The following is an 18,137-nucleotide window of genomic DNA, read 5'->3' as shown; positions in this document are numbered from 1 at the left end:
TGCATAGCGTCCACACCTGAGGACAGGCTAGTGATCCAGGCTGACTTGGATAAACTTAGTAAGTGGGCAGATACAAACCTGATGATGTTCAATACTGATAAGTGTAAGATATTCCACCTCAGGGGAAGAAACCCCACAGCATGCTTATAAGCTTGGCAGTGCCACGCTTGCTAGCACCACTGCTGAAAGAGACTTGGGGGTCATGACTGACCACAAGATGAACATGAGCCACCAATGCAATGTTGCACCTGGTAAAGCAAACAATACTCTGACTTGCATCCATAGATGCTTCTCAAGTAAATCTCAAGATGTCATCCTCCCACTGTACTTGGCCTTGGTAAGGCCACAACTGGAGTACTGCATCCAATTCTGGGCTCCATAATTCAAGATGGATATCGAGAAGCTTGAGAGAGACCAGAGGAGAGCCATGCACATTATTAGCGGTCAAGAGAATAGGCCTTATGAAGAGAGGCTGAGAGTCATAGGACCCTTCAGCCTGGAAAAGCACAGGCTCAGGGGGGACCTGGTGGCTGCCTATAAGTACATAAGGGTTGTACATCAGGATCTGGGAGAACATCTTTTCACCAGAGTGCCCCAAGGTAAAACAAGGACCAATGGTCATAAACTCCTCCAAGACCATTTCAGGCTGGACATAAGAAAATTTTTCTTTACTATCTGAGCCCCCAAGACCTGGAACAGACTCCCTCCAGAAGTGGTGCAGGCACCTACTCTGGACTCTTTCAAGAAATGTTTGGATGCTGATCTTGCTGGGAACCTCTGACCATAGCTGACTTCCTGCCCCTGGGGCAGGGGGCTGGACTTGATGATCTTTGGGGTCCCTTCCAGCTCTGAAGTCTATTATGCTTAAGATTATAAAAAAGATGAATGCCCATATTTTGGTGTCTCTTCCTGAAGCATCTTGAGACAACCCCATTTTTAGAAAAAAACCCAGTTCCCAATCACAGATTTTTACCTACATGTTCTCCTCAGGTAACTGTTGAAGTCTACACTTAAGCAGCTTAGAGGTTGGGCAGAGTCTCTAGCACTCGCCTGTCACATGGCCAGTCTAACCTGCTGGTAGTGATTTATAACATGAACTGCTCCCTAGTACTCTAATCATTTTCATTGTAAGATCAGTCTGGCAAGCTTTAATCTACAGCGGTTTGTATCTGAGACTTCCGTAGAAGCAGAAACTTCATTTTTGTTTCCTGGAATGTAGACAAAAACAAAAGTGTGTGTGTGTGTGTGTGTATCCCACATGCACCACCCAAACACACATAAGAGACAGGTTATCATCATACTAGTTACCTTCTCAATAGCAATGAGTTGGAAAGGCAAAAAGGAAAGGAAAAGAATTAAACCAAAAGACTAAAAACTATGAGGTCTATGGCTTACGAAAACACCATGGCAAACTTGTTTATGATTACTAACTGACTGTTTGTTTGCTTACTGCTCAGTAACATTGGCAAGCTTCATGATTGCCATAGTGTGACATATACACATCTGAAAGTGTCAGACTAAAAACCTCATTAAGCTGGAAATAATAGTGTAAATACATTCCAGTTAGTTATGTTGGAGTGGGAGAAAAGGGAGTAGAATCTTAAAATATCATTGATAACATTGATGGTCCTTTGTTCTTAGCTATTTTTAAACTATTTAAAAAAAACAAATATTAGAAACTATGAAAATGCAGAGTTAAAGGATCCCATAGAAATTAACCTTTCCTTGTAGCCCTGCTAAATTCATGAATATTGTACATTTCTAACATCAGCAATAACACCCACCCTCCTATGCTTTACCTTATTTGACATATGAATGCTTGCAGTATCTTTCTAATTTACAAAGGCCATCTGTGCTGTAACAAATTATCCTTCAGTTCACCCTCCATTGAGCTATACACTTTCTCTTACACTTCATACAGATACTCAAGAATTTATTGCTCTTTATCTTATCTTCCCCATTTCATTTCTCTATGCTATCCTTTGGGTGTCTTACAACCATCACAACTTTCTCTTATCCACAATGTAAAGATCTCCAAAGATGCAAATCATTTAACTGCTGTGCATATGGATAGTTTTGTTATCTGTTTCCTGTGACGTTTTTTAAGTTTTCCAAAGGCTCCAATTTCATCACATGTGAAGGCAAAATATGAGACTACGAGAGGTTAAGTAGGCTCCAGTCTGCAGGATTCATAGCTAGGGACCTACTCAAATCACAATTTCACGGATTTCATTGAAATTGCAAAATCAGGCAATCTGCAAAAAAAAAAAAGATGGCTAAAAATAAAATGCTTGCTGCTCAGTGGGAGCCAGAAATACTCCCATCTGTACAGCTTGGCAAGCAGGGAACTGCCAGCATGTAGGAAAGCAGCCACGATGACTGCCATTTCCACCCCTTGCCACTGATTGGCTGAGAGGGCTGCCTGTTGTGCGGCCCTGTCCCTCTCCACCAATCAGCAGCATGAGGTGGAGCCGCATGATAGATAACCCTCTCAGGCAATCAGTGGCGAGGAGCAGCACCATATGACAGATAACCTTCTCTACCAATCAGTGGCAGGGGATGTGGTCATGGGGGCCTCTTGCCAATCAGAGGCATGGGGGGCCTGCCATGATAAGCCCACAAAAATGGTGGCAAGCCCTGTGATCTGCCAGCCACTATCTCAAGTTGGGTACACCCCCATGGTGCCTATAGAATTTAAAAAGTCATCTCATCAGGCCATTTTTCCTAGGCAAGTGCTTAAGTTTTAGGGAGAGACCACAAAGGTAGGATTAAGAGTGATTTCAATGGTTTCTTATTTTGCCAAATTTAGAATTTACTGCTTTTCCAAGAGATTTTTTTTACTGAAACTTCCAATAATCTTTTGATTCCTTTTTTAAAAATATTCAATTTATTAATATGTGCTGACAACCTTCCATCTAGTTTATTAAAGTTTCTTTTCATCTGGGAACATGGGACAGAATCTTTGCATAGTCACCACACTCTGACATCATCCTACTTTAATCAAGGTTCATAAACTGGAAAATTGCTGATTGTAACGAAACATTCCCCTGGGTATGAACCTCACTGGTTGCCTCAGCCTCACTTCATTCCTCCTCTATTGGCTCCACGATTTACCATTCCTTCCCTGCTCCCAATCTGGTGTGACACTAACATACAAACATCCGTATGCCACAGAAGCAGACAATATATTGAAACATACCATAATATACACTCTGAAGAAACAGGGGTATTCTCTGCTAATACAGATTAAATTTATTCTTTTGCCCAGTCATACCAGTCATGGATGTGCATACCAACTGCTGTTGCAACAGGTACCAAAGGTAATGGAACAGCAGACAAATTAACAGTTGTTATATAAACACTATTTAAACTTACCCATTAGGGATCAATAACTTTAAATGTTTATTATTGTGACAAGGTCTGCAAAGTGCAGAATGCAAAAAGCAATTCTGCAGATTGTCAGAAAGGGAGGTAGGAAAACAAATAGCAAATGATCTGCAACTTAAAACCAAACCAGAATGACTACCTAGACAGAAATGTTATGTTGTTTGCTTAGCAGAGGAAACCAGCTGCTCTGTGGTGTCTTGTGTAATTCAGAAAAGTCCCAAATCCATTTGTGGACACTTGCGCAGTTCAATAGGCATACATGCCAGTGGGAATACTGTCCCACCACAATGAGGCAACAGGGGCCTTAGCTTTTGGAATATGGAGAGTGAGATGCTTCTGGGGGAGGTCAGGTAAATGATTAATTATCATGCAACCTTGTCAAAACTTTGATTCCAAAACACCGAGCTGAGGAAATCTTGCAAAAAAATAACATCTCCAGAATTACCCCAGAGTCTCTGGTAATTAATTCTTCACATCAGACCAACTTGTGGAAATTGGATACTATGAAAAATAGATATGTTAATTCTCCTGATGCAATAAGAAGACTGTCATTCAGCAATGTGCAAATTGAAGAAGAGTCTTTCTTCTGTGATATCAAAATGCATGAAAGAAAGTATTTAATCAAACTTTCCTATTTCATGTATTTTCATTCACAAGGCAACTTCAAAGATAAAGTAGAATAGATAATAGTAAATGAACACAATGAAATGAACTATATATAAATCACATTTCAAAATCAATGCAGAATGCAGTTAAGCTACTATAAACATGTATTTTCCTTTTCCAACTTCATGCCAGTGTAATGAAGTCATTAAGCAAAATGCTTCCTTTACTATAATGGATATTATATGTCCCAAGTTTCAGAAAAAACTAATGACAAATATTCTATAAATGACTGCTAATGGCAGAAGGATATATTTACAGAGAAATAAAAATAGTTCAGAGTATATTTTGTTGTTTGTTTTTTTACACTGATCCACTCCATGTTGGTTTCTCAAAGAGCAACAGTGCCACCTAAGAAAGAGTTACATCTAATTACCACATGCAGTTTGTAATATCTCTGCAGTTAATACCAAGGAGCGTTATAATTCTAACAGTTGCCAAGCAGTTATTGCATAGGAAAAAATGCTTGGAAGAGACTTCAGGTGGTCATCTAGTTCAGTGCCTTGCTCAAGGCAGGATCATCCCTGACCATGCTAGTCAAGTGTTTGTTTAACTTGGACATGAAAATGTCCATTGAATGCCTGACCATACTTATAGTCAGTAAATTCTTTCTGTAATCTGTAAATTTCCTGTGCTGCAATATGGGGCAGTTTTTCCTATTCCTGTCCTCTACAGTCACAGTGAAAAGTCTATTTCTCTCCTGTTTATAATCATGTTTCAGGTATTTGAAGACTGTTTTTATATTCACCTTCAGTCTTGTCTCCTCTGGGCTAAATATCCAAGATGCTTCAGTCCTTCATCATTCATGTTTCCAAAGTCTCTAACCATTTCTTTTTGTCTCCACCAGTTCTTTCTTGCAGTATGGGGCCAAAAACTCTCAACATCTTTCTTGCAGTATGGAGCCTAAAACTCGACACAGTACTCCAGATGAGGCTTTGGCTTCACCAGTGCCAGAGTGGAAGAATCATTTCCCTTGATTTGTAAGAGATGCTCCTGTTACTACAACTCACTATGCTGTTGGCCATTTAGGCAACAAGAGCACTACACTGCTGGCTCATATTCTGCTTATGCTCTACTACAACCCTGGGGTTTTTCTCTGCAGTAGCGCAGCCTAGCCAGTCATTCCCCAATCTGTATTTGTGTCTGCAATTATTCCAAACCAAGTACAAGACTCTGCATTTGTCCTTGTGGAATTTTATTTGACTGATTGCAGACCATTTTTCTACACTATCCAAGTCATCCTGGATCCTAGCCTGACCTCCAAAGTGTCTGCAACTCTACCCATCAATATTGCTGTCCACAAATTTGCTAAGCAATCCTATCATCCAAATCAGTATTGTTTCACCAAAATGTTAAACAATACGGAAACACTGTATCGGGCGTATGCCATTTGGACCCGGCAAAACATTTGTAAGGAAACTCAGAAAGAACCACACAAACCTTCCTGTAAGAACCTTGTTCAATTTTGCAGACTCTTACCTGTTTTTGGGCAACATGTCCTATTCTTTTGCAAAAAAGGTGTCTGACCCTGTATTTCACCAACATTAAAAACCTACAGTGCTCTACTCTGTTCATACAATGAGAAAAAATGCCATATTGATTGGAGCACAACAGTGGGGGAATCTACATTTTGTTCCATGCTTTTCCTAAACTTCTCATTATTACAGTGAACAAGTCAATTAACCTTTCATCCCTCAATTTCCCTGTCTAGAAAATGTAAATAGTAATATATCATTCATGAGAAGTGCGTAAGTAACTAATTTGATGAATGCTTGCAATTTCCTTGGAGATCAGGTGGAAATTCCACAGTAAACCAAAGTGCCATTATCATTAACATTATAAAATCACTGCTTCTCTTCTCTATGTATAGGACATTCCAAATGTACTTACTTACACAGCATAAGCTCCACCCTGGCACTCAATAAAGTAAGAGTGGAAGTGCCAGGTTTTCACTGATGCACAGCACTGTCATGTTTTCCATGAGCAATGAGGATGACAATAAAGAAGCAAAGCACTTCACATACCTGCCAACATTAAGGCTCTCACACACTCTGTTCGGCCTTGCATTGCAGCTTTCATCAGTGCTGTGTATCCGAATACATTCCTCTTCTCAATATCAACACCAGGAAAATAGTTCAATAAGTAGTTTGTAATGGTTATGTGCCCTGTAAAGGAGTAAAACAGAGGGGGAGAAGATTTGTTATTGCTAATTAATACTAGATTTAACAGTCTAAAACAATGATTCTCAACCAGAGTGATGCAGCACCCTGGGATGCTTTAACATCCTTTGGAGGATGCTGCGGGTACCGTGCAATGTTAGCAGTCAAGTGTACTAACCATGTGTTAAAACATTCTGACCTGCTGTGGCCTTTCTGAGTTCTTTGTAACAGAAAAAATGCTCTATTATTTTTCTGTAGGGAGAAAAACAAGTGAAAGAAGAGCTGGCATTTTCCAAGGAGTCACTCAAACCTACCAAGGGTATCAAGCCTAAAAAGATTGAGAATCATCAGCCTAATTTTAGATTGCTTGAAACTTTTGATTCTTTTCTTGTATTCTTTCCCACATGCTATCCTAGCAGTGACTACTAGGTGGCATGACTTAAGGGTTGGAACATGGGAGTATGAACTTGGAATCCTACCTCCCATTTCCAGCTCTGATACTGACTCTGACTCTGGCTGCCCCTTTCCATTCAAAACAATCTACATAATCCTGTAGATTGCCGTATATGGGCAGCAGTTAGGAGCAAGTGTGTGGTGGGTCCTGGGTACCCAGACAGGAGTTAGGTGCCTCTTTTCTGGGCCAGCTATATAGCCTGTGGATAGCAATGTAGAACAGAGAATAGCCCTTTATGAAACTACTATGGGTGCATTCCCACGAGCATGCACATGTATTTGCCCAGGGACAAATAGCAGTGGCACACATTTGTGCTGCTACTTGTCTCTAGGGAACGCTCCTACATGCATGCTGTGGCGCACAGCAAATTGCTCCAGGTTGGGTAAAGGAGATCGGGGGGCCTCCCAGGGCTGCAGCAGCAACAATCCAGGTACGTGAAGCCTGTCTGGCAGCCAGAGCATGGCTCTGGCTGGCCAGCTCCGGTTTTGGGTGGCGCACACTGTAGCCACATGCACGCCCACCACCAGCACCACCCCTCACACACTTTTGGAGCATTTTTTTAGATACCAGGACTTCCTGGTATCTAATTCTGCCCCCACTCTGCAAATATGCAATGCAGCAAATATATTAACATGTGCTATGTGCATTTTGTGGTGCCTCAAAGATTTGGAGGTGTCGCAAACCGAAATTTCCCGCTTCTGGGGATGCAGCCTTGTGTGTCCTTCATGCCTAGTTCAACTTTGCCACAAATCCCTAGGATCCTTTGAAAAAAAGAGGTGTGCAGTGTAAGTAGTTGAACATAAATATCCTCCACATACTAGACTACTAAGGAGATATAAAGAGGGCTGGGTCCTCTTGTACTGAAATTATGGCGTCTAATTAAAATCTGGTTACACAAGGTAGATAGAGCTGAAAATCCTTAACAGAGCACTGGCAGCATTGATATTACACAAAAAGGCATTACTTTAAATATTCCCCTTATACTGTTTCTTACCTATTCTTTTCCACTGGGCTGCTCCCTAGCAATTGGACATAGGGATTACTTTACTAACTTTACAGTAAAATGTATATGTCTAATATTTTACTGTCAAATTTTAGTTTCCAAAAGTGGCTATTGCTGCCTTTCATTAATTTTTGCATGTGTGCCATGGTTGTCAGCATCAGCAAGGATACTCTGAACAGTGAAAGACTATCACTGGTTAAATGGTCTGAAGACCAATTAAAACATCAAACCCTTATAACTGGAGTATCAGAACAAGATAAATATCTAGTGCCATTATGATTCATTCAAAACAGTTTTCCCTTCACTTGTCATTTATTTTATGATGGCTGGATGGTTTATATAATAATGCAGTCTGTCAGGCAGCTGCAACATTCACAGCTTAATTACTGTGAGCTGGAAAAAATATTCTCTGATCTCACTTTGTAGTCCAGTTGAATATTCTCTGATGCATGCCATTTAAATTTACCCAGAAATGTTACTTAAACAGCTTATTATTCATACAAAGCAACTTTTGAAAATTCTCCACTAGTGCATCTGGTGCAGTTTTCATCAGCAGTTGCTTTTCATCAACACAGTTCTATGAGAAGTGACTTTTCTTTACTAGTATTAAATAGTTTGTAGCTAAGGATGCTTTCTCTGTGTCACAATTTCTCTTCCATAGTTTGTTGAACTCCATCAGTTCTGTTGTACGATTGATTATATTCAAACCACATGATACTGCTTTCTATCAATAATGAATTTAAAGTCTTATTTCTAATAGCAGTTACTATGGGATTAGCAGTAACTAATTTAGCTAGAATGAGAGCAGGGTAAAGTATGGACTGTGTGTACAAAGCATAGGCTGCGGAATGGGGTGGGCCACCTGGGCCATGGCCCAACCACCTTTTAGCACGTTAATTTTGCTAACTATGCAGTTAAAAAAATAGCTATACAGTTTTAACCAGAATGACATTTGCACATTCGTGGGTTATATAAATTGACATGCTAAAAGACAGGAGAGAGTTTTTTGTCTTGCAACTTTTAGCACGTCAAGACAAAAAACGTCTCCTACATAAAATATGTGTACACTACTATCTAGCTGAGGTGTGTATTTTTCATTATTACCTGAAAGAAAAACTACCTGAAAACAATCTTACATCATTTACATAATATTATTTCTTCTGTAAATCTTATGAGGTAAACCTTCTTCTTATACATCACATTAAGAGCAACAAAACTAACTTTTCTCTAAAAGAGTGAATCTTGCCTTTAAACTTGCAAAGTAGCAGGTGGTACAGAACTCAGTAAATGAGGGAGTCTATTGACAGCTGCCATTGATGATATCATAACCTGTATATAGGCTGAGCATATTTTCTGTGAAATGAGTCATTACCCTCAACCATAATGCCCTGTGATCTGCTTTACTGAGCAGCTCTGTGAGCTCATTCTGATTAGTCCATTAAGGTCTTTTCTATTTAAGTGGTACAGGGCCCCACACAATGGGGCTTCTAGGCTGTTCAGTGCTATAAATGATGATGATTATTAAATATGGCTGCAACATGATTCCAATTCAGGCTGTTTCCAGTTAATTTTTCTCTCTGCGCTTTGCAAATCTCATAATTGGCATTTTACAGGTGAGGGGACTTAAAACAGGATGGTGAAATGACTTTCCTAAAATCACATACCAGTTAGGTTCCTGTTCCTGGACACTAACCACTGGATCATCCTGTTTGCCTTATTGATATGTCCATGTACCAGTGGGCATGATGCCATGCACTAGCACTAACTGTCCTGCAAGTATGTGTAATTCCTTGTATGGTGAAAGAAAGATGCTTAAAACATCAAATGTAGTGTCCAGTCCTATACAGTACCAAGTGCTTCCTAACAGATCAATGGATGCTGATGATACTCAGCACCTCCCATAACATGCTGGAAACTGTTTGATTGGGCCTTTACAGCCTCCATAATGAAAAGGGATTATTCTGATTCTGTGAAGCTATGTTCTACAACTTCTAGATAGCTGCTTTAAAGGCTGACAAGTAATACCACAGCAGGCATCCAGGATACATTTCAAATGACTGAGTGAATAAGGATTCCCGTAAGTTATCAGTACTCCTATTATTACTGGGTGCCTTTGAGAGTTGGTGGAAGCTATCTGGGGTGCTGTACTCAGTGTCCCCTGAGGGTGCACTTTTTTAAATCTTTGATTCATCTGTACATCCTTGTGTCATTTTTTGTCCCCCATAATCAGTTGGTGCCCTTCTTTTCTCTCTCAGCTCCACTGAGTGGTGCCTCTAAGTAACATGGTGGGCATGAACCCACGTGACCAAGGGCATTAAATAGACCTATTGTTACTGGGGTCTGATGATGACAAGGCTATTTCAGCAACAGCAGTTTTGTGCATCCTGACCCCAAGATGTGATATGAGTTTTCAGCATTCTGATTAAATAAAATCACTATAATCTTCCTCCTTTCTTCCCCTTTCCTTACCTTTTTCTTTGTCCTTCATGACAGTTTCTTTTCTTTTACTCTTATGTGGCATTCTTTTCTTCTTTTTGCATAATTTCCCCCCCTCACATTAATTATTTTTCTCTTGCCCTTATTATTTCATCATTTCATTTCACATTCTCTCTTCTTCCCTTATTATCTTTTGTTACCAGTATCTCAATCCTTTCATTCTTCCTCACTTTTTGTCACTTCTTTATGATTTCCACTTTCACAGGACTCCCATCCTTTCTCCATTGCGCCAGTAAAACAACAAAGAGATCCATTTTGTTTCTCTCTGTTGGTAGTAAAAACATTTAAGAGACATGAAGAACCCACTACCACCTTTTGGGTACCACCTATTTCAAGCTGAATTTGTCATTTTAGAAGGCACGCAGCTTCTGAAAAGAGATGCTAGGCTCTAAGAGATATCGAGAGAGGGGCAGGTAAGTTACAGAGGCACACTGGCTTTTTTCAAATTGGAGTCTTACACTACACTGAGGAAAGTGCAGTTGTTTCTCCATGCTACTAGTGACAGCTCTGCTTTTCAATTTTCCTTCATTACACTATCTCTATACATTAGCAAATGCTGCATCTTTAGTGTACACATGCCACAAAACTTTCACGACTGCACTCAAGGACATTCTAGAATGAGACCCTGTGAGATGATTTCTAACAATGCACTTTCCAGCCCTAAAGTGGATAATCACAAAAATGCCTACACTTGTTGGAACCATTTTATATCGACTTCCAATCAATTGGAGTAATGTGGATTTGCCACCAGGCACCACAACAGTCTTAGCACAATAACTGTACTTTTGTTTTTTAAAACGCTACTACTTCACTAGTCTAGGAGTTAGTTCTGATGCATATTTTAAATGGGAAACACACTCAGGAAAAAATAAATTTTGTTTTTCACTTTGGAAAAAAGAAATGTTGTACCACCAGCAAGTATCCTACCTCCCCAGCTCATCAGTCTGGGGCTTCAGATATTTCCAAATCAATGGCAGGCATCCTACAAGCCCAGAGACCTTGCAGTTTAGATGCTCCCTAGCCTTGCTTGGCCCTAACTGAAAGGCCAAAGGTGCAAACTAGAGGGTAAGCCAGAAAGTAATCCCCCATCACCATAAATGTTGTAGCCAATATCCAATAGCTGTAAAAGTTATGTATGATATTAATCCAAAGCCAAAAGGATGCTCATGATTTACCATATAGTTCATTGGGCTGGGCCCCAGCTGTGTCAACAGTGTTGCTATCCATGGTGACCTGATTGCTCACCATTGCACCATGCACTCCAGATACCCATCATACAGGATCACTATCTGCTCATTATTCCCCAACCCATGACTAGAGCTGGGTATTCTTGTCACAAATCCTGGGATCCTCCAAAAATGTATATGCAGATAAGCCTCAGGTTCCACCTCATGCAGGACAAAGCAACACTAATCATAGGTGACATACTGACAGAGGGATTCTTGGTGAACTGTTTGGTGATGTTTGCCAGATAGTTAAGGCTAGTGAAGAAACGCCTTAAATATCAATATCATTCATTGAAAATAGAAAGGAAAGGCACAGCTCAGCTGTGGGAGTGAAGAGGAAGTCAAAATATATTCATTGTAGAGGTTCATCATGACTTGAAAAAGAGTCGGTGCTAAGGGACACTAAGCACAATGGGCACTACCATCTATCTTATTTACATAGGCTATACTAACTTATTCTTGTGGTAGGTTTGCCCAATATGGACCATGTGTTTTATAGTCATGCTCAGTGTTGGCTGCATTTAATCAACTTTATAGTTTGTTTCCATTGCTGAGTATATGCTGCTTCTGGCATCACTTTAATGATTGATGATGTATTTAATCAGGGTTTTTTTGTATGTGAATATAAGACAAGGAGCATTTTTCCCCATGCTAAATATGGTATATATAACTTCAGAATTGCCCTGCTAGTCAGCAAATTAGAATGGATAGTTTTGTACACAGGCCTTACAGTGACAATGTCCTCTGAGATACTATATTCATAGATTGCTAGGGGCTGAAAGGGACATTGTAGATCATCAGGTCCAGACCCCCTGCACTAGGCAGGAAAAGGCTTTCAGGTGATGGTTCAGTCTCCTTTTGAAGATTTCTAGGGTCAGTGAGTGCACCACCACTGCAGGGAGTTTATTCCACAGTCTGGACACCCTGACTGTGAAGAAGTTTTTCCTGGAATTGAGCCTGAAGCAACCTTCCAGGAGTTTGTATCCATTGCTCCTGGTCTTCTCCAGGGGTGCTCTGGTGAACAGCTGTTCACTGAGTTCTTGATGTACTCCCCTGATATAGCAGGAAGCCGCTATCAAGTCCCCTCTCAGCCTTCTCTTCTGCAGGCTAATAAGGCCCAAGTCCCTCAGCCTTTCCTTGTATGGCTTGTCTTCCAAGTCCCTGATCATATGGGTGGCTCTTCTCTGTACCCTCTCAAGTTTTTTCACATCCTTGTTGAAGTGTGGTGCCCAGAACTGGATACAGTACTCCACCTGTGGTCTCACCAGTGCAAAGTATGGAGAACTGGAGGATACTTACTGGGGGCAGCCCCCTGCACATGAGCATTGGCCTGGTGGGAATAGCACAGCCTTCCTACAGTGGGAACTCTCGATCCACCCAAACTCTACTTTACCAACTCATCAGGTGAGGCGGAGTGGCGGGAATCGGCGGCTGGGTCTATATTCAGGGCCGAGCAGGGCACCCAAGGAGAGAGGGGAGTGAACATGGAAGATGACGGGGAGGTAGGGTGGTTGCCTGGCCCAGCCCAAGACTGAAGTCCCTGGGAACAGGGTGAGAGACCAAACTGGTCCCACTAAAATGAAGGGACAGAAAAGGGAGAGAGGAGAGGGGGAGACGTGCTCTCTCTGTTTGTTCCCATTTGGGTAAGTGGCTGCCATGGGTGGTCAAGTAAGCCCGTGCAGTGGCAATTAAGACCAGAAGGAGTCCAGCTTCTGGGGAAAAGTGGAAACCAAGAAGGGAATCTGTCTGACCCCTCCATAAAAGAAGGGGTATCAGAGTTCGGCAGACAGGAGAGAGATGTTTGTAGATTTTTCGTTATTCTGGCCGGTTGCCAGCAGCGGTTGCTTAAGCCAGCATGACAGCAGTTAGGGTGGGAAAAGCAAAGGGAAAGACCCACTCACCTGTAACACGGGCCTTTAAGTGTCCAGACAAAGATGGGCAAAAGGAGAAGAGGCTGGTTTCAAGTCTCGATAACTGAGGAGGCAACCTCGTGTCCACTACAAGGTGGGGGTTTTTTCATTTTTTTTCTCGCCAGAACTGGACCTGGCAACGCGAACCAAGTGCTAGTTGTTGTTGGGTCACGGAGCCATCACCCCTCCCCTCCTTATCATTGAAAACATCAAAGTCGTGGCAGGAAAGAACAGAGAGAGAGAGAGCCGACCCAACGACATTGGTGGAAGGTGACACGCACAGGAAGAGGACTGTTGAATGCCAATCAGGTGCAGAGGCACGTGCCTGTACCTGGTGATCAACCTGGCACAGTACAGTGCGACTGTCACTTACTTAGTTTTGCATGAGATTCAACAGTTAATGCATACTAGTGTGTTGTTTGCATAGCATCACATTGCTGGCTCATGTTCGTGCATTGCTCAATCACTACCCCTAGCTCCCTTTCGGCGCAAGTCAAATTGTTACCATTGAGCCTGTAGGTATGTTGGGGATTATTTGTCCCTAGATGGAACACCTTACACTTTTGAGTGTTGAACTTCATCCGGTTCTGGTTCACCCAACTCTCCAGCCTGTCCAGGTTGTCAACTATGGATTCTTTGCAGGTGACCCATGTCTCAATCATGATCCTTTACAAAGCAACACAATTGAAAGCAGTGTTCCAGTGTCCTGGACACTTCTCCCTTTTATTACAGCCTTCTTGTCTCCATACTTTGGAACCTGACCCATGGGATTCTATGCAAACTACAGAGTCAGGTACTAGATACATATTCCTAGACTACTCCATGCACATCCTCATCAAACTTCCCTACCCCACCTCTGTCATGCATGTTCAGGAATTCTTCGAGCCTTTGCTCCAGAAGGATGTTAGCTTGCTTCTACAACAAAAGCAAATGGTGGTTGGACCAGATGAGGTCCCTTCTAACCTGACAATACTATGATCCCCTGGGACTTCAGAAGGAAGGACTGCCAATCAAGGTACTTCCTCATCCCCAATAAGGGAAATGTACTCTGCCTCATACTATATCTGAGGATGATAGATGTCCACTTCAGGACTTTGAAATTCAGATAACATACTTGCTCATATACTCATTCCCCCAGAAAAGACAGGCACCTCATTTTAGGGAAGACATAATGAAGGAAAAATGATTTTTCCATAATTATGGCTGCAGAGAGCAGAGTCAGAGCCCAATATTCTGCTCACTTATCCTCCTCTTCCTGCTTAACCAATAACTGAAACCTTAGTTGCTGCTGAAGACTGATTTTAATGGATGAATATATTATTTTGAAAAAAGCTAAAAACAGTCTTCAAGGCTCTAAAATAGGAGAAAATAGATCAAGAGTAGCTAAAACACAGCAAAATTGCCAGAAGAAAGTCTAGTCTGATTAGTGGAATATCAAGACCATTAAAAAGGAGAGATGACTGTTAACACATACGGAATGAAAAACAATGTGCTATTAAGTCAATTGACTCCCTCAGCTGCCTGAAAAAAAAAATGCCATTGCTGCTTTGAGTGAAAATTAGAGGCAGTGTAAGAATCAAAACAGAGTGCTTCTATTCTGGACAGAAAATCAACTTCCCTGCTTAAGACCCACACCACAATTTGGGGGGGAAGCTACATGTGGTATGTGAATGATGTGGTACTTTATGTAGAGATCATCATCCTTTCCATGTCCCAAGGAACCAGATACATGTCCCTTGAACTGTTGTGAAAGAATACTTGAGATTTCATCTTGGAAACCTACACCTACAATACAACATTCTCCCCTATAACTTGTCATCTGTACCAAGAATGTTCGTGAAATGTCTGACACGAGTGGCAGACAATTGTAGGGGAAGAGGAATACGTGTATTTTTCTACCTATACAACTGGCTCTTCCAAGCCAGATCTCAATGAGACTTCCTTTGGTCCCTGGACCCAACCTGTCAGTTATTTCTAATTACACGCGTCAATATCACCTGGGACCATTTCAGCATGCCCTGCTTGTCAGAGGCTCAACTTTACAGGCAAACTAGATTCAAGTGTGAAGTTGAAGAGACTCAACTCCTGCCAGAAGTAAAAAACATCTCTACACTTTCCAAACCGCAAATTCCATAACAGCAACCCTGCCAAGTAATATCTTTGTTCTCTTATGGGAATAATGACTTCTTCCACATATGTGAGCCTTCATATGAAATTCCACAGGGACCCACTTAAGTGCTGTTCACAAGAGTACACAGAGAAAAGACAGTGTATGCAGGCTCCTGACCACCCCAGCAGAAATATCCATCTAGCTCTACTGATGAGCTTTATCTATTCTTCTGAGCTATTTACAATACCACAAAAAAACCTAGCCAATCCATGGCGTCCCTGAAGGTCCATTTGGCTGAAATTTCTGACACTTACACTGTATTAAATAGCCTTACTCATAATCATTATGCCTTCTGGGAAGGTCCATGAACTACAGGCTCTGGCAGTGACCCACATTACAGTCACATAAAGATAAGTTCTTGCAATGTATTCACTTGAAATTAATTCCTAAGATTGTGAGGGACTTCCTTATTAACAGACTATACCTCTTATTGTTTTCACAAGTTCCCTATAATACTAGTGATAGTGCTTGCGAAGTCCAAAAGGTTCTTTCTGGGATAAGGGGAAAGATATAAGACAGGATGTTTCCTAACTGGACGACCTCTGATGTACTACATATAGGATGCATGTACATGAGGCGTTTACTGCACAGTAGACTAATTAGCTGCTTATAAAACATCTCAGCATCTACACGTGCACCCCTATTAGGCTGGAGTAAACTAACTTACTCCACAGCAGGATAGTAGTTGTAAATACATGTACATGGTTTTCAACTCTCTGCCAATCAGGGGCAAGTAGCAGGGCCCCTCCACAATCAGCAGTGGGGGAGCGTAAGCAAGGGAAACTACCACTTCCAGGTTCTGCCTAGGAGACAAAGTTTTATAAACAATGCTTAGTGAATGTGTGAACCAAATCCCAAAGAACTGCTCTTCTACTGGCACCCTCTTGAGATGCCAGTGAAGCAGTAATATGTATATGCAGCAAACTCTAATTATAGGTCAAAACCAGCACTTTGAAATTTGCCTGGAAAGTAGGGGGACAGCTGGGCAAGACCATGCTTGGGGCACTCACTGACAGACAGGGCAGTACCAGCTCCTACCATACTGGATGTTAGGGCTGTGTGAAATTTCACCAGGTGCTTCATTTCAAAGCTGTTTCGGTGTGTTTTAAGCTCAAAACAGTGAAATTGAAATGAAACAAAAGCCTTCAAAACAGCTTTGAAATTAAACGATGGTACTTGAAACATTTTGAAAGTTTCAAAATGTTTTGAGTTTCAAAGCCCGGCTTACTTGGCTTCAGCACTGGTCCTAGCCAGCAGCGGCAGCCTGCTGTCACCCATTGTGCAGATCCGGGGGCTGCACCCCCCGGGAGGAGTCTGGCACAGCCCCACAACCTTTCCAGGAGTGTGGGTCCCTGGATCTGCACACCAAATAACAGGAGGCTGCCGCCTGGGATTGGAGCTGGGCACAGCCCACACCCAGCACTGGGAAGACAGCTGCTGTTGCTGGCCCCAGGCAACAGTGGCAGCCTCCTGTCATCCTGCATGTAGATCTGGGGGCCTGCACCCCCAGGAGGGCTGTGGGGCTGAGCTCCGTGGGGCTGGCGGAGCCATGCAGAGTGTAGTCCAGTGGCAGGAGATGGGAAAGAGCAAGGGCTGTGCTCCACCAGCCCCCCGGAGCTCAGCCCAGTGGCAGGAGGCGGGGGAGAGCCACTGTCCAGGGTTGCGCTCAGGAGAGTGCACTCCAAGTGGCTCCACCACTGGCTCTCCACTGCCTTCCATGGCCAGACTCAGTTCCATGGGGCTGCAGAGTCTCCAGCCACCAGCCTGTGCTCACCAAGGCTGTGCTCCAAGCAGCTCTGCAGCCCCATGGAGGTAAGCCCAGCGGTGGGAGGCAGGGGAGAACCACTGGCCAGGGCTGCACTTGGACCAAGGGTTGCACTCCAAGTAGCTCCACCACTGGCTCTCTGCCATCCCTGTCAGAAAGTGGGTCACTGCATCCTGAACCTGCTGCAGCTTCCAGATGGTCTTCACAAGCAGACCTACATAGAAGACATTTCAATAGACAAGACTTAAAGTTATGAAGCCATGGATGATTGTGGCCAGATATGAATCTGAAACAAGATTGCAGCCTTGTCACTAGTTGGAGTTGGTGAAAGGCACTCCTAGCCCCTGCTGCCATCTGAAAATCTAGGTGCAAAATAGGATCCAGGAATATTCCAATGCTGTGAACCTGAGTGACAAGAGGAGGCTGACCTCCTCCATCACTATCAGGTATCCCAATCCCCCTCAATTCAAGCAGTTTGCCCATGAGCATCACCTCTGGCTTGCCTAGATTCAATTTCAATCAGTTCACCCACATCCAATCCTGAAATGCAGCCAGGCACTGGGAAAGGACAGAGACTCTGGGGTCTCAGTCAGAAGAGAAGGAAAAATAGATCTGGGTATCATCAGCCTAGTGATGGCACCTTAGTCCATATCTTCACACAATCTCAATCAGCAGCCTCATGCACACTTTGAACATAAGCCAGAAATGAGAGATAGGCAGGGTTGGATCTGGAAGGGTCAGGAGAGCGCAGTGATGCAGTAGCACCCGTCCCTGCCTCCCTTTGGATTCCTGGTGTATTCAAAGTTTAAAACCAACTGCCTCACAGTGGCAGCAGCATTTCTATTCAGGCAGCAGTGAGGGATTTATTTGGCTTCAAGGGTTATTATAATCTACCTGATTCCTT

At 42.5% G+C, this 18,137-nt stretch overlaps 1 protein-coding gene across 1 annotated transcript in view; it reads right to left on the bottom strand.

Moving 5' to 3' along the window:
• ANKRD33B (ankyrin repeat domain 33B) overlaps window positions 1-18,137 on the bottom strand; it is an 81,946-nt gene that overhangs the window by 10,656 nt on the left and 53,153 nt on the right. The window contains exon 3 of the mRNA XM_090048352.1: window positions 6,075-6,215. Within this exon, the coding sequence (XP_089904478.1) occupies window positions 6,075-6,215 (141 nt within the window). The remainder of the gene's footprint in view (window positions 1-6,074; window positions 6,216-18,137) is intronic.

The sequence above is a fragment of the Crocodylus siamensis genome, chromosome 5 (genome assembly GCF_052110815.1).
Source record: "Crocodylus siamensis isolate JL-2025a chromosome 5, ASM5211081v1, whole genome shotgun sequence".
NCBI lineage: Eukaryota > Metazoa > Chordata > Crocodylia > Crocodylidae > Crocodylus > Crocodylus siamensis.
The sequence above is the reverse complement of the archived record's forward strand: the minus strand, read 5'-3'. Positions and strand labels throughout refer to the sequence as shown.